A 20,364-nucleotide genomic window follows, 5' to 3' on the forward strand; every position below is an offset into this window, starting at 1 on the left:
TGATTGATATAAATTTTATTCAGAAATGAAACAAAAGAATCTTAAATCTGAAAGACAATGACACAATTTTCATTTAAGACAACAAAATTCAAATATAACAAATTGCACAAATTAACCAAATAACACTGATCATACAATACTCTTTAAAGAAACAAGTGTGTAACTAAAGTAACCATATAGATCCTAAAAATACTTCTGTTATGCCTAGTTTACAAGCTCCTGTACAAAAGCCATTATAAATAGTGCACATCTAGAAAAAAATACATGGTAACCTTTAAAATAGAATTTATCCTTACATATAAACAGATTTTGTAGAAAAAAGGATATTAAAAAGTAAGAATTTTTCATAGCACCCTTTTAAATTTTTTACAAAGTGAACATCGCAAATAGGAATTTGCTTTCATTTCTAGATTGCCCAGATTTTAATAAAAAGCGCAAGAAGATAAAAATTAACAAATAATGTTGAGCATTACAGAGATACACTAAGTAGAAGATGTAAGGAAATGTTTGGAGGGAAAACAATTACAGCATTTCTGATACACATTGCTTCTGATCAGTGTCACACTTCAGTACCTTTATAGTTTTCAGTAAAAGAATTACATTTATTATTAGAATCTGAATCTCTCTGGCAACAACTTTGAAATTGCACTAGAATTAGTTTCTATCAGACTGAGACTGTAAGATGGAGACTGTACAGAGAGTGCTCTGGTTTTCCAGCCGGCCCTGTTTTCAGTTCACGGAGTGTACCCACAAACAATTTGAGGACTGGGACAATGACCTGAACCAAAACTTGAGTTGGAATTTTTAAAAAATATATTATCATCAACTTCTAAGACTTAGTACATCATTTCAAGAGCATGGCACTGATTCAATTTATTGCTTTTTTTTTTTTTTTGCAACAAATATAATTTCTTTTCCCCCCAAATTTACAACTTCTGTACACGTATTCCTAAAAAAGTGCAAAATTAAGACTTCTGTATCGTGGGTGTGTTTACTTTTACTCCTCACAGAACACAACAGATAGGGTGTCTTTAGTGCCCTGTCATAGAAGCAGGCGCCAGTGGCTGCTCGCTGTGGCTGACAGCGTGGGCTCTGGTACTGCAGTCGTTTACTGTTGTCATCTCTACCTGCCCCCCTCCCCACCCCCGCTTCTTAAGTGCTCCACTTCCAGCTCACTAAGGGAAGAAAAAAGTCCTTTATACATCATTTGAACCCTGACTTGCACAGGAAGAGAAGCTATCATATAAAGAATCACTCAAAGATTCCAAATTGTCTACCCCAGGCCTATCGGAGCTACTCAAAGAAGCCTCTTCATTTTTTTCTTTTTCTTCCTTTTGTCCTTCAACCTTGCTCAGAGAGTTCTTCTCTTTTTGTAATAAAATCACAGTATTGCTGTTATATTTATTGAAAGACTCCAGGGAAATTTTACATAATCTAGTCTTGGGATCTTCTCTGGTTTCTTCAGCTTGTTTCAATTTCTGCAATAAAAAGAGGAAAATATGAGAAACATATTTCTTTGGAAAAATCAAATTATTCTATCTAATATTCAATTATTGTCTGTCTAAAGTATAATTTAAAGGGATAGCGAGAACCTACAAGTCCTTAACAATCCTCTAGTATAATTTAATGTAATAAAAAAGCCAATTTTAGGGATAAATCAAAGACTTTAATCATTTTACTGAGATAAATAGGCCTCAAATTGCAAATCAGTTAAGTGCCACTTAATTTCATTTTAAATGGATCCCTTTGAAATTTGTTAAGGTAAAGTGCCTTATTTTTCTTAAAGTTTCAAACTCCTTTCTTTTCTTACTAAATATTTTAGTTGTTTTGTTCTAAATATGGATAGGGATTGAATTTCAGCCAGAAATGACAGTTCTATGATTTACAAAAAGGCATATGATCCCTTAAATGGCCATTAAATTTAAGTACAGGTTGAACTTGTCAGAAGCACTGTCATGTGTGTATTTTGTCCCTCTACAAGTCTGAAATGCTATTTGAAAGGGATCCCAGGGCTGTGACTGCAGATTCTTGAAGGCCCAGGGGCTTAAAAATCATAGTAACAGATCCGCACCTCAGTGGCCTCTCTCCCCAGGTGGTTCCAGTAATACCAGTTGAAACAGGGATATTTATAGGCTGTGACTGGTATTCTCTAGGATTTTGTAAAACACGGCAGTCATGGTTGGTAACTGTAGCAGGTAAACTCTGTAAACAGGAATATAGTCAGTTGTTCAGGGAGCTCCTAAGATTTGAGGTGAGGGGGAGAGGGAGGCTTAGAGGCAAAAGCCAACAAGTGTGGAGGTCTTAAAGCCACTGCCACACGCTCTCATCTTCTTTTCCTCTTTTAGGCAAAAATTCTGTCCAAACACAAGGAAGAAGTAGGGACAGGGCCTTAGAGATGGTAACAGTAGCTATCACTCATTAAGCATCTACCATGTAAAAAACACTGAATGTATTTTACCTGTAAGCCTTTGCACAAACCTGCAAGTTACATGTCCCCATTTTAAAGAGAAGGAAAGCAAGGCTCAGAGTGACAGGGTTATTTTCCCAAGGTCGCCCAGCAAGTGATGGAGAACAGGCTTTGAATTCCTGTCTGGCTGCCTTCCATGCTCTTGTTTCTACTAAACCATGCTCTTATGTAATCAAGGACAAGATTCTCTGTATTTTTTCTTCCATTTTGCCACCCAAATATTCCAAACCATCTCTGTTTCTATTGCTACTGTCCAAGGCCATAACATAGGCAATTCTATCCCCCCTCCCCACCATTGCCACAATAGATGTCAAAGGTACAAAGAGGAAACTGTTTTCGGATCTGGAGGAAAAACAGACATAGCCCACAGTCTGAATTCTCACATGCTAAATATTTAATAGAAACAGAAAAGAAAGATACAGAAGTGGATGGCTCCAGTGTCCCAAGAGCAGGCTCAGAGTTTTTCTCTCTCTGCTATGGGAAAAGGCTTAATTCTATGGGAATATTGGAAACTCATCCTTGAAGTGGTGCTTCTTTCATTATATTATTAACGCACAGGAACATGACTCATGGAGCTAATTTTCAATTTGAAATGGCTACTTGGAAACCAGAGATGGGCTGAGGAACAGGTTCCTAGGAGATTACAGAAAAGCGGCTCTGTAGTTAGGAATACCTCTTGCAAGAGCCCCTTTTCATGCCAAGCCAATTTAAAGCATTTCTTTAAAATGAACTGTAAAGTACAGTGCAAAAACTACATGGAGGGAGTAGGAAAGCTTTGATTGTACCAAATGTAGGTAAATAGAGGCCATTCAATGTCATTTCCTCCTCACCTATCTTCTCCCTTTTTCTTTATTCAAGAACCACAGTCACTTTTTTGGCCTATTTCTGGTTAGTGTGGATCTCAAATTCATTCAATAAACACTTAACTAGAGAAGCTACGAAGAGGCAGATGGAAGGTTCTGGTGCTGAGGATACACAGCTGAGTAAAACTGTGTCCTGTAGAGGGCGGAGTGAGGCCTGGGAGGCAGGCCGACCTGGGCTTGAATCTCAGAGTCCTTTCACTGGCGGTATCAGTGCCCATGAGCAAGCATCCTTCCTCAGGTAGAATGGTGGTAAGACACACCTTTATTTCAGGTTGATGTAAGTATTACAAACAAAACACTTGAAGACCCTGACACGCAGTAGGAGGCGCTCCATCCATGGTGCGATAAATGAATAATTGTAAGATAAATGTAAGATTGCATTCTTATTCTAGATCAGTGGGTCTTCAACTGTGCTCGCCAGACACTTGGAGTGTCAGCATCACGTGGAGCTTGTTGGAAATGCAAATTCTTGAGACCCACCCAGAGTGACCACATCAGAAATGCCGAGTTGCAGCAATCGTGCTTAACAAGATTGCCGGGCGATTCTGATACATGCTAACTAGCACTTGAGACTCACTGGTCTAGAAGAGCTTGTAGTCTTGGAGGGAAGCCAGGCAGGTGAAAAGTGTAACTCAGTGTATTAAGGCAGCGATGGGGAAAGGGTTACTTATCATTCAAACACCCACTGTCTATGGGACAAAAACAGTGCATCTTGTTTTCTATGTGTTTCATGCTTGTAGGTTTGGTTCTTCAATTAATTATGACAAAGGCCTACACTGGCTGGGGAGGTGATGGAAATGAAGGAATGGCCCAGTCCAAGAAAAATCACATGGCCTCCTCATTTTTCCTTTTATTTTCACAGTTTTGATGAGAGGTGGGTAGTGAAATATTTCTTGACCGTGAGACCAACATCACGGTAAGAGTGACAGTGAGGGCACACTGTCATTCAGCCTCAGTGTTGGGGAGATGTAGGCAGTGGTGAGGACTGTTGTCAGCTCAAGAATATGTGCCTCGTTTAAAGGCAGGAGCAGCTACTTAAATTTAGCGTATTGCTGCTGTGCAGAAACATGGGTTCAGATCTTTGATTTTTTAAGGTAAGGCCATAAATCTAGAACAATATTTGCTTATATCTAAAATCCTCTAATTTTAATGATTTGCTTATTTTAAGAATAAACCAAAATAATAACCAAAAAGCCCCACTGTGTATGTCAAACAGCAATCGTTGCATTGTTTGAACTTCTAAGCTAGAGATCATGTTTTACACTTCTTAAAAAATCTCCTAACTGACCTCCTTATTCCCCTTCTCCCACCAGCTTACCCTCTAAAAACCTAGCTCGATGCTGATCATCAGTAGATTCTCGATGGAGACATAATGACAGATTCAACTTTTGTCTAGCACTGGCGGAGTCTCAACTGTTGGCTTGGGTTTCTCCAGTGGTCCTGCCAGCTAAGAATAAAAGCATGAAATGTAGCTTACTTTCCTGCCTCAAGTTAGAAGCCTATGGAATTAGCCTCAATTTTGTCTTGTCAGATCTCAGGTATTCTTAAAATGTTGAAGTCACATAACATTTAAATTGAAAACATAAGGAGGGATCGAGGTCACACAGGAATGTGCTAACGATGGCTCTGCCGGACAGTAACAGCACAGTGCACATTAGTTTGCAGCAAATGTATGTGAAGATGCTTTGAAAACTAATCACGGTAATAACAGTTAGCATTTAATTGAGTGCCTGTTCTGCACAGACACTCAGCTAAGCACGCTGCGTGGATTATCTGTTTTCATCCTCACATCAGTTCTATGGGGTAGGTGTCATTATCATCTCCATTTACAAGAAATCGAGGCTGGAGGGAGTTAGGCAACTTAAGGTCATAGAGCTGTGCGGGGTGGAGTCTGGGTTTGGACCCAAGCAGTCTGCTTGCAGAGCCCAAGCTCTTCTATCCTGGAAATGAGTTTTACAAAGCAGCCGATATTATCTTTAAGGGGAGCATCTGACATAAAAATCATGGAGTGACAACAATAACAGTAATGATAACAAAGCCAGTAAAGATAAGTGATGAAGACTGTGTGGGTTCCATAAAACATCTCCTTCACAGAGTGTGCTTCATCCGAATCATGATAAAATGAATAACTATATTTGCTACCTATAGGTGGCAACAGTTGTACAGTTCACTTTTTGGTGGGGCCTTTGATTGTGCTTGGGAACAACAGTAGGGCTAAAAAGGGTGAGAATGCATTTTCAAGTTTAAAATAAATAGCTTTGCTTATTCTCAAACATTCTCCTGTCTTTAGTGTAATGACGACATTATTAATGAGAATTTAAGCAAGAAGCAGATAGTGACATATTGCCCAGAAATCCCTTGATAATTGTACATTAACTAATTCCTTGAAGTCAAACAATGAATCAATCAATCAAAGCACTCTACTATATGAATAATGTGTGGTCTTCATTCTCTGAGAGTTTCACAGAAGAGGGGGCTCTTGGAATGATTTTGAAGGGTGAATAGTATTAAGACATTTAGTAAGTAAGAAGGAGGGCATTCCAAGAAATTTCCATTTAATGATCTCCTACTGCTTCTGTGGGCCATTCTATAGTCTATTTCAGGTCTATCTCTCACCCTTTTAGACTCTGTAACGGACAGATTCACTGTAGAAACAGAAACACAGAGATATGCCTACCCCAGGGGGTTCTAGGAATTCCAGCGCAGATTCAGGAAAGTATCAGCCAAGTAACCTGGGTTACAAACAACGAATAGTTTTTATTTCCAAAGAGCTTTGCCCATCTATGATCTCACTTTGCTCTTGTATCAGCCTGGAAGGTGAGGAAGGCTGATGTCAGCTATACTTTACCTGGGGGTATTTACAGAATCTGGGGTTCACACAAATTCAAATTCAGGTGAAACTAGACCTGGAAACTTAGTTTCCTGATTTTCAACACGAAAACACATACCATTTTTTCCAACAATGTCAATGTCAACAAAGTCAACAATAATCATGAAGTAGAGATGCTGTCTAGACCAATAACCTGAACACCAGGAAGGATAAACCAGAAGGTGACATGTGCCCTTAACCATAAGGAAAAGATGGAGAGACTATGTCAGGTAATCCAGAAAGCTCAAGTGATAAAGCTGAAAAAAATACATGCATGATGATATCAGCTTCAGAGAGACACATGTACAGCCAGACGCTCCTGCCCAGAGCAGGGGAGAGACAAGGAGCGAATTCATGATACAGCACAGGGGATTAGTGTTCTCTGATGAAGGCTAGTTTTTTCTTATTTCATGTAAGTTTCCATCAGTTGATTATATCTTGAAGATATTGGTTAGTATGTCTACTGTAAAATGGCAGGAGGAGATTCAGATCTCCTTTGGATTTCAAATGCAGCATCGTTTCTCAGCTGGGCACTAAGATTTACAAAGAGGACTAGAGCTCTTAGCACAAATTAATGTAAACAGTAACTTCATCCAACACAATCTCTTAGTTCTCTATTGCTATAATGACTCACTGCCAATCAGCTCAACAAGACGTGTGGTAGGAAAATGACAGCTAGGTTGATAGAGTGTTTTTACTATGTGTCGGGTACTGGGTGGGACGCAGTGCATGGATCACCTCATTTGATCCTTACACCGACCCTGTGGGACAGTAATATTTTTGTCCCCATTTATACCAATGGGAAGACAGAGAGTAGAGAGGTTTAAACATCAAGGCCACACACACACGACTACTAAATTAGGGCATCAGGACTCAAGCAGAAGCAGCCAGACCACCGAACTTTGGGTTTTAATCACCGCGCACAAGACCAGGTATTTGGAAACCTGTGTTCAGTTCCTGGCATTGTGCTAACTATCTGTGTGTGACCCCTCTGAACCTTAGTTTCTTTTTGCTAAGGGTGTTTTGGTTTTTTTTTCCCAAGCATCTTCGCACTCGATAAAGCTCCATGACTCTACAATATTCTTAACTTTGTGCCTTCTATGCATTTATCATTGGACATTCAGGTGATACAACAAATAATTCTCTTTCCCAACATAGTTCTGAATGAATTAGAGAATAAAATAAAAGAAAAAGGCTGATGGGAGGTTAAAATATCAGCTTGACTATTGAGAAGGCTTATATGGAACATAAGGTTTCTATCTGCAAAGAAGTGTTTCTTCCCAGCGGTCCTAGAAGCAGACAGGCTTCTAACTGGCAGTCCTGGGCTGGGGACAAGTGTCCTCTCATAAAGCCCGCAGTGTGAAGGGGCACAACAGAGTGGGTATTTCTTACAGGCAGCCTGACTCCACAGAGAGCGTGGGGAGAGCGGGAGGTAGGCCTAAGCTTCCCCTGCTCCCTTCCTAAACTTGCTATTTAAACAAGCCACCCCTCCTTCACCTGAGAAGGGAATGAGGTGGTTCAGAGATGCCAGCAGTGTTATCCTAGGGAACATCTGTCACGTGGAAAGAAACACCTGAGACTGGGAAGAAGCATCACCACTGTGATGCTATCAACATTTCTCATGATGAGTGATGATGCAGATTTTAACTAACACTCATCTATGCACTGGGCCAGGAAGAAGCAGGGAAGGTGGGAGAGCGCAGTGAGAGTCTGGGCAGAGACACTTCTCCATGGATGAAGCAACAGGAGTAAGGTGATTTAGCAGGTGGGGAAGAGAGGTGAGCTTTCAATTGGAGGCAGACAGATCGAATGGAAGAGATGGTCTGGCTAATCCTGAGCTTTGAGTTTAAGTAGGAGGTGTGATTTCCCCTGTCCCTTTTCTGATGAGCAAATCTTGGGCTCTGGGAAGATGATTATGTATTATGCCCTTGTGGGAATGAGGAGGAGGTATTTTAATCTTGGGTCTCTTAGTTGAAGATTTGTGCACATTCAAAGTCTATGTTAAGTGATATTTGCTGGGGGCAGGCCAACCTCAAGGGAAAAGAGGCAGCTCAAGTCATTTCTCTTTTCTTAGAGGCACAGTTAATCTCTTCTTTAATGCCACTTCTTACTGGATTCCTGGTGGAGCTGCTTTCTGAATAAGACATAAAAATAGACAGAATGACCTTTGATGAACACAGAAGACCCTCCAGACTTTTCTTGAGAGTTGTGGTGTTAACCCTGTTAACTTGGTCAAATTCCAGCTTGTATAACTCCTTTCTCCCAGTGCTCAGTTCCCTGTTACCTCAACTGGACATATCACTCTTCCCTTGCCCTTCTGAAAAAGTAATGTGAGGGATTGGTGATAGAGAACCACTCTCCCTCCAATCACCCGCCAGGAGATAGATTTGGCACTTGGGGGCACTCTGTTTCCTTATTGGGGCCCTGAAGATTCTTCAGTATCTCCAGGGCAAACTGGTTTTATTAGGTGAAAGAGTTATTTTCAGCTGAGATGTGCTTTTATGACTATATTATTAACTCTATATAGCTGTCCTTTACTATGATCAGTGACTTTCAATGACCTCTGCTAGAACCCCTGAACCCAGAGGGGAAAATGAACTTACTTTCAGGGGGAAAAAAAGCAAGCAGAGAGAAGTGCAGTAGGAAGTTTAGGACTGCTAGAAAATAATATTTCTCATAGAAAGGAAAAGAACCCAGCTTGGTGAGCAACAGTGGCCACAAAGGAATTTAAAGACTAGATCAAAAGGACAGAAGGAAAGAGATGTCATTTTATCAAAGAGAAGGGAAATGTTCCTATATGTGGAAAATGGGGAAGATGTGGGACCGGGTCCCTGAGTAGGAAGAGAAAAAAGGGACATAAAGAAAATCATAAACTTTGTCTATAACAGAGAAAGGCCATTTGGAAAAAGGAAAGGCATGTAATCATAAATGCGGGCAAAATTGTTATAGGAAGGAACATGCAAAGGACACAGTCGCGATTTCTCTAATTTAGAATATAGGTTAATTACCTTAAGTAATGTATCAGATTTGACCAATACTGGTCAATTTCTCCAAAAGCAAAATCTGCACTGTTTTACAGTGACCTAGAATTGGGAAAACAAGCCAGCTCACCGGTATCAGCTTGTATAATTAAATTCACTAAAAGGAACGTGCTTATCCTGTTAGATTTCTTTTTCTTCTTCCAGCACAGTAATATTAATCAAAATGTTTATTTAGGAATGAGAATTGTGCAGGTTCTGGGCTGGGACTTCTAATCTTTTCCTTTTCATTTTAGTGTCCGGCTAATGATTCCAGCTGATGAGAGTGAAGGCATCAGACCTTCCTGCCTTTAAAAGTAAATATGTATGCTACTCACCTGCCTTAGAAGATTGATTAGACTTTATTCTTTGACTAACCTTTCCATCATTTCATGTCTTAAATATGATACCTATCTGTCCAGCGAGCTGAGCTGGGCCATTCCTGGCTTAGATGTCAGTGCGTTTGTAGCATCAAGAGCCCATGACCTTTGCCAGAGGGAACTACAGCATGAAGGGACCGTCTGTGTCTTCGAGCACCACATAGCTGTGTTTTCACTTTGGAGTGATAGAGTTTTGGCTACTCTTTCAAGATAAAATAAAACATAATTTGGGGGGGGGTCAGTTGACTGTATAAAAAGATTATACTATTTTTTTCATGGATGTTCTCCCCTCAAAGGAACACCTCCAATACCATCGTAATGGTGGACATCATAAAACTGTACCTGGAAGGGTGAAGTTTTTATTCTGAAGGATGATGCTAGGTGGGCAAAAGCCAGAAGAAAACATTCTGTGTTACTCATTAACCTATAAATTATTGGGCAACCTGGAATTACTTCTAACAGAAGTTGGTAGACCATTTGGGGGTCAGAGTGCACTAGGGGATGCAATCTATTAGGTGCTTCAATGGCCATGGACTCAAATGAGACTGCGTGCCAAGGGTCATCCAGAGACACACTTATTTGTGGATGCAAGAATGTTAGCTCTAGTCACGTTTAAGCGATTCATCTCCTAATGCAATTTATGTTTCAGTTCTACAGCGGGTCAGCCTTTGCTTTGGATAAAGTTATTTCCCAAGGCTATTTGACATATCAAAGCCCAAGAGCCAAGGCAACTTTGAATTAGCACCCATTTATTGATCCTTGTTCTAAAGAGAAGATTCCTTGGTGCGAATTGTTCTAAGGATTTAGAGACATTAAACTTTACATTGGATGTTGCATTTTAGCTTATAATGGCAGTTGTAGGCTGCTCTTAGTCCTCATTACCCAGTAAGCACTGGGGGTTCTAGAATGGAAGGACGTGCTGGTTGGGAGAATGCCAATGGGCACCTGCTTTCACTTTGGATTCCATTCCTTGTTCAGCCACAATGTATCAGTGACAATCATGACTTCAACCCTGCACCTGGGTTTTAATACATTTTAAATATTTTAATAAATACTTAAATATTGAATACATATTATCTAAGTAAGTATTTAAATAAATAATTAATATTTACGTTTATGCTGTTCCAGCAACACCATTTGTTTATTCAAGAGCTATTTATTGAGCACCTTTTGCGTACCAGACAGTATTCTGGACACTGGAGACAGAGCAGAGTATGTGACAGTCACTGCTCTTGTGGCTCGTACATGCTAAGGAGTTTTTTAAACAGGATGTCAATGTAGAACAAAGCTTCAGGTATATTAGGAGATGGATCCCTGAGACCTGTCAGACTAGCCTGTCCAGCCTGCACTCTGGTCTGATGATCTCCTGTCAAACTCAGAGTTCTGAAAGTGTCCCTTTACCCTAATCCTAATTTTTAAATAATTCCCTAAACTTGCTAAGTTTCTTGTCATCTTCTACTTTTAGTCTTTAAGATCGTTCAGGCAAATGTTTTCCGAAGGTTAACTAATGGGTATTTACATTCACCTTTCTTAATCTTTCTGGGCCTAGTCATCTCCTAAATTTAACACGCCCAAACTGGAGGTTTTTTCTTTCCTCTAATTCCATATCATTGTCAGTAGTAACCATGTTTTATAGCTTGATTTTTTTTTTTTTTTTTTTTTTTTAGTTACTAACAACTGCTGTTTCTGTTTCTACAACACTTCATCCACAGGGATCTTTCTATGCAGTCCAGGCCTAAATGGCCAAATCATCCATTTCAACCCTGAACTTCTATACAGCCTATTAGGTCGGCGCTTTTCATGTCAATGTCCCACTTCTCAATTAGATGACACACTTCTGGAGGCCGTGCGCTGGTTAGGTTTGGTTCTGCTTTCTTTTTCAGGTTCTGACACTCCACCTTGCATCTCTTAGAGTTGATATTTACTGCAGATCAATGGATGTAATCACTATTGGATCTATTTTCACTACATCGTGTCCTTTCGGAGCTCATAGACTTGTCCGACTTTTCTATAACATCTACTTTTCTAAGATGAAGAGGCAGGTAAAATAAAGATCATTTCTGACATTCACCTGAGTTGTGAGAGCCTTGCTCCTTTCCAGTCCCTAGACATACTAGCAGTGGCATGGTCTCTGGGATCCCAGGCTGGCCTTAAGAACCAGGACAGTCCTTGGATTAATGGATGTCTGACTGTTGTTTACTTTGGCAAAGCAATTTCCTCTCTCTGTCAAGAGCAGAGATATGTGGACTCACATTCCACGGCCATCCTGGTCTGAGCCATCTGGGGTGGCCTTCTGTACCTCCAGGTGGGCTTGGCCCACGGTTCGGTGAGGCAGCAGCTGCCATTGCTTCCTGGAAATCCAGGGGCAATAGCAAAGTCAATAAGCTTCTGCCGTGGGGCTCAGTGTTACTGAGAAGAGCGGGCCCATGATAGCTGGTACCAACACTGGCTCTACCCTTTTTATTAATTGCATCCTTCAGCACCAAGTGCTGTTTGCCCTGGTCTGAGCCAGTCCCAGGTAATGTGCTTAAGTTCAGATTTCTATCTCCTTAAGACAGGGGAAACTCGGTGATGTGTTTTGGTGCTTTTAAGTGAGAATGTAAACAGGACAATGATGACATTCTTAGGGGCAGCAATAAGACTGACTATTTGGGTGATAAAGCCACAACTGTTGCTGGGTGTATGAAACCAAGAAATTAAGCTGTGAGGAGATTAAATTACAGCTGCCTTCGGACAAAATTCTAGTACCTGGAAGCATGCAGGTGCTTTTTATTCTCTGCCACCTGTAATATATTCACTTGACAAACGCCTCTTGCATTATAAAAGGGAGCCTCTTCATGAAGCACCTAGGCTGACTTAACACCACTTTCTGAGGTTTACATCAGCCATCCGCTATAATAAAAAGAAACTTAATTTTTGTCTCACACGCACAGAGTGAATTAATGTTTAAATTAATGTGAAAGTGAAAGGTGCCTTGCTCGAAGTGCAGTATGCCTACCCACCACGACTGTATAAACACAACCTGATTGTTGTGAGGATTAAAGATGGATCAACAAAATCAATAGTTGGTTGTGTGACTCAGGGTCTTTCATTTCAGATCTAATCTGTAAAGAAGGTCCAAGGGGTGTTTGCTTTTGATTTTCTTAAAATATCGTTTAAAACCTTTCTGTCCAGCAAAGGAGTTCACAGGGGTCTTATCACTATTTCCCTAAGTCCTTTGGCTTGTGAGTGGTCAAGGTCACACTGATCACTCAGCTTCTCCAGTTTTCATTTTAAAATTCAGTATCTTTATCAGTCAAGCTGCCTCATTCTGGGTGTCTGGCTTGCACTAAACTTTATTTCAAAATAACCCAACACAATAGGTGTCTCGGTACCAGACCTGGATGCATTAGTCATACTATAAACTACCTTTCGGTCTATTTCACGATAGTATCCCCAGCAGTTAAACAGCTACACAACCCTCCCTAACCCCTATCAAAATATAGTGGGCTGTGAAGATGCATAATTTTGTGTGGTGTGGCCAGGCACGTGCGGTCGGGCTGAGCTGTGTGGATGAAATGCTATCTGTTCTGGCGCTGCAAAAGGGAAAGGGGCGAGGGGTTGCTGCTTGAATAGAACCTAAAAAAATTCTTCCAATCTCATTAGCCCAAATGGATGAGAAGGGAAGGAGGGCAGGCAGGCCCCCTTTGCAAAGGGAAGAGTACAATAACAGAAGACCCCGGGGGTAACAGGTGGACCGCCTTCACCCCAGTTATATTCCAGCGAAGCTAAAAATGTAATGTTTGAACTTCTTTTCCCTTTAAAATGTAATCTTTCATATAGTAAGTTAAGCCTTACTCTCTCTTACATATTGTTAGAAGCCTTCATCCATTTTGGGGACTGAAGGCAAAATAATTCTTGAAACAATGAATCATTTTTCTTTTGCCAGCTTGTCCGGAAATCCCATGATTATTTTACTGTTGCAGACAATGACCTTCTCAAAGGAGGTCTATCAAACACTCAAGATAAGTAATGAGAGGGTCTCTTTCTCCTGCCTCCAGGAAAAAAATTGCAGAAAGGGAAAATGTTTGTGATAGCATCAATGTGTTCACCCCAGGATGGACAGCTGGGTACGCCAAGCACAAAGGAGTTGCACGTGTGTTTATGTGTGATAAGTGTCCTCATTCAATAGGACTCCTGGGGCAGTGTCCTTGGAGGGACCTTGGGGGAGAAACACGCAAGTCCTTCACCCAGTAACACTGGGAACAAATGTTTTGCTGGTGACAGGCAGAGCAAGTTTTAAACCTCTTGACCTGTGAGCAAGTTAACTAAAGGAAAGGAAGCTCTAGTTAATGTCGCCTTCTAACAATCTATAAAATCATGGTTCTGACTTACTGGGTCCAGAAGCTAAAACTAATCCTAACAAATCCCCCCACTTCCTTCTGTATCCCCTCCTTCCCACCAAGCAGCGGATCCTTGGCGGAGTGGGGGAAGGAGCCATTCTCTCATTGTCCCCATGGAAGCAGGGTCTTAGAAACAAGGTAGAGATGCAGTTGAAATAGCAACCTTCCCATGACACAGGCACTTTGGGGAGGCACAGGGGCCAGCTTCTCAGGGCAAGAGCTGTCTGTCCATCCTTTTAGGGCTCTTGTACTTAAGTATCCGTGGACAGCTGAAGACACAGACCCGAACTTTAGGAATAGATACAAGATCCTTCTCATGGATGCCCCTCCAGACTCCTTATCTTTGTTGCAAGTCCTCCCTTTCCCCATAGACAGCTGATGGATGGCCTGGTTCTTTCTAGACCAGGGGAAGAAAACTCACGGCCATTGGGGTCCACAGGAGAGGGTCTGACGTAAGCACAATGCGTGGACGGCACTAGGGTGGTGGGGATGGCGGTGAACTCAGTTGCACCTGCCCCATTTAGAGGGGCAGCGACTGCTTATTTAACAAACATCGATGTAGGGCTTGTTCTTGCCCTAAAGGCTGGACAGCAGAACTCTACAAGGGAGGTACCAACAGTTTACACGATTTAACATGTGAGGAAAGGGAGGCTAAAGGAACTACTATGTTGTTCCAGGCCCCGCAGCTGTGAGGAGCCAGGCGGAGCCAGGATCCGAGTCCAGGAGTCCAGCTGCAGAGTTCCTGCTCTCAATCACTAGTCCTGCCTGAGCGCCAGCTGAGTCTTATCCCCTGAGCATGTGGGCTCATGGTTGCCAGAACTTCTGATTTTTCAAGAGAAATGAAAATCTGGAATTCATACATGAAATCTCCCAATGTTTATTTAAAGCAAATGTGTGGGTCAAACAAAACTCGTCTGTATTTAATTTGTGACTCTTCCATATTACAGCCTATCAAAATCCAGTGATATTCAAGCAGGGGGCTGCCTGAAGCTACTGGAAAAATAATGGTGATTGACACACTTCCCGCCCTGAGGTGAGGGTGTTTTAAACAGACAGTAAATACCCTCTTAATGCATTTAAATTCCTTGCCTCTCCCCTCCAAAAATAGGGAGAAAATCCCCAAAACAAAAACAAATAAAAACCTTCAAAAGCCGCCCTTTAGACATTAGGGACAGCAGAAGACAGAATTTTCTGCTGTTTGTAAACTCACATCCAACACCTGGGCCATTACGTGGTCTGTCACCACAGAAACAAAGTAATGAACAAAGGTGAATGAAACATGCTTTTCTCTTAATTTTACATGCATTTTCTACTCTTTCCTTGGCTGGAAGGGGTGGAAAAGGTGATGGCTACTGCCCTTTGACCCATCCTCAGCAAACCACACACTGCAGGAAATTTTTTCAGGGGTGGGGGAGGTTCAAGTTACTATAGTGGTTTATTTAATAGGGGCCTTTCTTCAATAAGAGCTTGTGGACTTACTCACATACAGGATAAGGAATAATCAAAACACAGGCCCACGATGAAGAGACTGAATTGCCACAAGGCTGCATTGCACCTGGCATTACCATGTATATCACTGCTTTCTATACTCTTTTTTAAAAATTAATTGATTATTTGCTTATTTTAGTTATTTTTTTCAGGGGTGGAGGGAAGCAATTAGGTTTATTTATTTATTTTTAGAGGAGGTACTGGGGACTGAACCCAGGACCTCGTGCATGCTAAGCATGTGCTCTGTCACTTGAGCTATGCCCTCCCTCCATCTATAGTCTTTTAATTCATGGATTTAGGTCGCATCTGGGAATACGGCAAGTCCAGGAGTTAGTGTTTTATTTCTGTATCAAAATGAAAAGCTAACAGTAAAATGGAAAGATATTTCACGGATACAAGGTTCTCTATGGAAAGGAAAGGAGAATGGGGAGGAGGGAAAGGAAAGGAGAATGGGGAGGAGAGAAAGAAAGTTCTCCATTTACAGGCAAACTTGGGCATCAGTGGGCTCAACTAGGCAGAATCTGGTGGCAATGGAGGGGCAAGGATGGAAAAGCAATCTCAAAAGTAATCAGGATACAAATGATCCAGGGATTTACAGAGCAAATTGAAACCACCCAGCAACACCTTGAAAACAAGTCAGTAAGCATGCAGATACAGGTACCAACATATTACAGTCAGCCTCCCGTCTCCCTGACTGCATTACATCATTTTACACAAGGGACTTGAACATCCATGGATTTTGGTATTCGTGGGGGGTCCTGGAACCAACTTAGCCAAACAGCTGAGGATGGCAACAGGCTGAATTTTGAGCCCAGAAAGGCAGTTACTGTCTCCATGTTCTGGCTTACCTATCTTCTTCTTTCTAGAATGTCCTCCCCACCTCTCAGGTGGCTAATACCCGCTCATCTCTGGAGACTCAGGTGGAGGAAAATCTCCTCTGAATCCTTTTCTGAGCAGGAGCCTTGATCACTGCCCCTTCTATTCTCTCTCCACTCGCTGTGCAGTTATGGTACCAGTGAAACTTCGTAGAGTATATTGGTTGCCATGGCCCAGTCTCCCAGGTAGGTGCTCTGACCCTATTCATCTTTGCATCCCTTGTACCCAGAACATGCCTGGCACATAGAAAGTCCATATTCAATATCTTGTAGTAACTTATGGTAAAAAAAGAACATGAAAATGAATGTATGTATGTTCCTACATGACTGAAGCATTGTGCTGTACACCAGAAATTGACACAACATTATAAACTGACTATACTTCAATTAAAAAAATAAGAAAGTCCATAAAAGTTGGTGAGATAAAGGGAGTCTGCTAATTATATTTCTTTTTACGGGTCATCTTTCTTTTCCCTGTCTTTTCCATATCTCTCACCTCTCTAACACCCTTTATTGTCTTTGAAAGTGCCTGAGTTCCAAGGACAAGATGCCATACAGTCTGGAAGGGAACATTCATTTATTTCCTGAGGGGTAGTTAAGGGTCTAATCACCCAGAAGACATTTAGATTTCCATCATTTAGGAAGTAGAGAGGATAACTTTCCCAGTAAATAAAGAGGAAAATAGATTTTGACTTTCAAAAAAAATTGATTAACATAGGGCTTTGCAAGGAGCATTTCTTTTGCCATAAACTAGGCTCCTTGAAATAGTCAGCAATATTACAGACAAGTTAGAGATTAAAACACACATAATGAGTGAGGATTATGCTATCTAGCAATGGGAAGGCTGAATATGTTAGTGAGGCTTTTAAACATCCAAGTAGTTTTACGTGAAGGGAGAAAAAAAAAATCCTCATTGTGCACAAAATAAAATGGGGGAATTGCCTTAGAATGAAGGTTTGAGAATACTGGGAGGAATTTAAAGAATACTGGATGTCCTTAAAGAATATAAGAGATTTTGAAACATTTGGACCTGGAGATCCTCATACTAAGTAAGCCAGAAAGAAAAAGTAAAATGCTATATGATATCACTTACACGTGGAATTAAAAGAGAAAAAGGACAGAAATGAACTTCTTTACAAAACAGAGACTCACAGACATAGAAAATAGACTTATGGTTACAATGGGGACAAGGGGTGGGAAGGGATAAATTGGGAGTTTGGGATTTGGAGATACTAATTACTATATATAAAATAGATAAACAACAAGGTCCTACTGTATGGCATAGGGAACTATATTCAATACCTTGTAATGTCCTATAATGAAAAAGAATATGAAAAGGAATACAGATATGCACATATATATAAGTGAATCACTATGCTGTATGCCAGAAATTAACACAACATTATAAATTGACTATAATTCAGTCGAAAAAAAGATTTTGAGAGGCTTGGAGTGACTGAATCCCCCCCATTCAGACAAAGGGAAACCATAGGGTTATCTTGGGAGCTGTGTGGCCTGGGCTGTGTACTCTGGGGCACAGAGGGAAAAGACAGTCTGGCAGAGGCAGACCAATGCAACGGGTAGCAATTTTCACACATCACAACTGGTACCAGGCATAATAGTGCATGCAGAGGGGGCAAGAGGGAGGATGATCATCTTTCCTTCAACTGTGTAAAAACCCAGTGTTTCCATTAGATGTGAGTGGGCTGGTGTTTCTCTTGGCTGGCTATAGTGCGTATGGTTTCTGTGTCATGTCTATCTGCAGTTCTCTTAAGTGGAAAAAATACTTTTCCTTAACTCAGTGTTTAAGACATTACTGGCACACTGTTCCTTGAATATGCCTGTTGGGCGATATTAAAGTATTATTTAAAATCATGAAATTAATCCAAAGGCTGCTCTTCATTGGAAAGTGACTAGGAAAGAGATGTTTAAGTCCAGACTGGCTAAGTATGGATATCTACACATACACTCCCCTCTACTTCTGATCTTTCAGGAGATGGCTACAGAAATGTCATTGTAAGCAAAGGGGGGAAAAAAAAGAATCACCCCTCCCAAAAATGTTTAAGTGCATTTTACTCTCTTGGTCAGGGCCAATAAAGATCTCTTGCTATGAGCTAGCTAGAAAAGAAACGTGACGAAGGATGTTACAATTTATGGGTCTGGATGTGATTAGTGATTAGTGCTGGTAGCTTCCGTCACTTGGGAAGAGCAATCAGGGTTTCTCTCCTGCAACTCTGAACAACTACAAAACACCATTGGCTCCCATCCCATACAATGATGGGATATCAACTGAAAGTCTAATTAATCTGTGACTGAATTATGGCCTAAAAAATACACTGTTTTATAATCAATTTTAAGTGAGTCCCTAACAGAAGATAAGATGAAGAAAAAGCTGTAAAATTGTAAGAGGTTGGTACATTCTGTTCACTATGACTGATGATTTTAAGGGGGATAATTTTACAATCTATCAAATTTTTGTCGTTTCAAAAATCATGCCTCCCAATGTATGCTGTAAATTAATTTAAAAATTTACATATTTATTAAGAATCGTATTGAACACAGCAGGAAAGGAGCCCCATTTGAATAATAAAATAACTTGTTACTCCACTGGAGATTAAAAACAAAACATTAAAAGATTTTTATTTTGAGGTAATAATGATATAAATTGCTATGTGAATTAGTTAAACCTAGAATCTATATTCACCAGAGGCATCAACAGAGTATTAAAGATAATCCCCCCAATTCTCATTCTGGGGAGCTGAAGCGAGACTCACGACATGTGAAAGCCACAGGAAGACAAAGGGGCTCCCAGCCGGCTGGTGCGCGTGTCAGAAGAGGGGCTCCAACCCCCCAGGGAGGAGGTGCAGACAGGAAAACACAGGGCCTGGCTCTTGGGTGGTGGAAGATGAGACTTCATTTCAAAAACCTCTTTCCAAAGAGATCCTTGACTGTACTTCATAAAGCCCATTTGGCTAAATTTCCCACCCAATATGGAAGGCTTTCTGGGGTACAGACCCATCCCAGATGTCTGCATAAGCTTTGGCTGCTAAGGGGCTGGTCACCAGCTGGGGTGGACTCCAGAGCCCACAGGGAAATAATTGGAAGGGCACGGGCTTATAGTTAGAGGGCGAGGCCACGCCACGTCTGAGTGAACACCACTCACTCTAGATTAACCTCATAATAGACCGTCAACTCAGAAATCTGCCCCCCAGATATGAACTGCCTGGATTCATTTACACAAAGATGAGAGGGTCAAAGGGAACAGAGCTGGTGTGAGTCACCACGTGTGCTCTCTGGAACAATGGATATTCACTAGGCTGAGCTGTGTTCTCTTCAAACTCCTGGGAAAAGGAGGGGGGAGGTGAGAATGCTTGTTTTCCATGAACTTCAGTTTAAACACGGCGGTTTCCTTCCACAGGGGATTCAGGACAGGCCATTACCATTATCTTTAAGAAAACGACAGAGATCCCTTTATAAAGCACTACAGGTGAGGGGTGGGGCCCCCACTACTTCCGCTATGTGGTGGTCATTGCTTCAGTGCAGATGTGGCTAATATCTGGCAGTCATGTGCCAGCTGCTCCCTCCCACGCCCACAGCAGCCACTGATTACCAATCTCTGTAACCCAACCCCCGCTGGACATGGATACAGCCTCGGAATCCTTCTTAATACAGTAATTCAGGCATCCTCTGCTCATTGAATGTCTTTAGCATTTGAGACCAAGGCTATTTGGCATCCCTACTTAGTGTGTGTGTGTTTGTGTGTATAGTGTGTATGTGTGTGTGTATATATATATACACACACATATATATACATACACATATATGTATATATGTATGTATATTATATATGCACTAGTTGTATATATATTTATATACCACAATATCTATGTGTTAATGGAGTAGGTATATCCTTTAGTATATGTGGCTACTGTGAGATATAGATATTGCTGCCTTAGTATATTGAAATTCTCTTTAACCTCTCTCTTTCTCTGATACCCCACATCCACCAGTCTTCTGATAAAT

General features: G+C 41.1%; 1 protein-coding gene across 9 annotated transcripts in view; it reads right to left on the reverse strand.

Annotated features, from left to right (window-relative positions):
• The window catches only part of NCKAP5 (NCK associated protein 5), a 918,990-nt gene continuing 898,626 nt past the window's right edge, over positions 1–20,364 (reverse strand). For 6 of the 9 annotated variants that reach the window (XM_045508840.2, XM_045508844.2, XM_045508837.2 and 3 more), the window contains one exon: positions 1–1,478. In XM_045508840.2, coding sequence (XP_045364796.2) covers positions 1,197–1,478 — 282 coding nt within the window. In that variant the 3' untranslated portion in view covers positions 1–1,196. Of the gene's footprint in view, positions 1,479–4,648; positions 4,778–20,364 lie in introns of all 9 variants that reach the window. The other 3 variants (XR_012506967.1, XM_045508845.2, XM_074363534.1) reach the window with 3 other exon arrangements.

The sequence above is a fragment of the Camelus bactrianus genome, chromosome 5 (assembly GCF_048773025.1).
Source record: "Camelus bactrianus isolate YW-2024 breed Bactrian camel chromosome 5, ASM4877302v1, whole genome shotgun sequence".
Classification (NCBI taxonomy): domain Eukaryota; kingdom Metazoa; phylum Chordata; class Mammalia; order Artiodactyla; family Camelidae; genus Camelus; species Camelus bactrianus.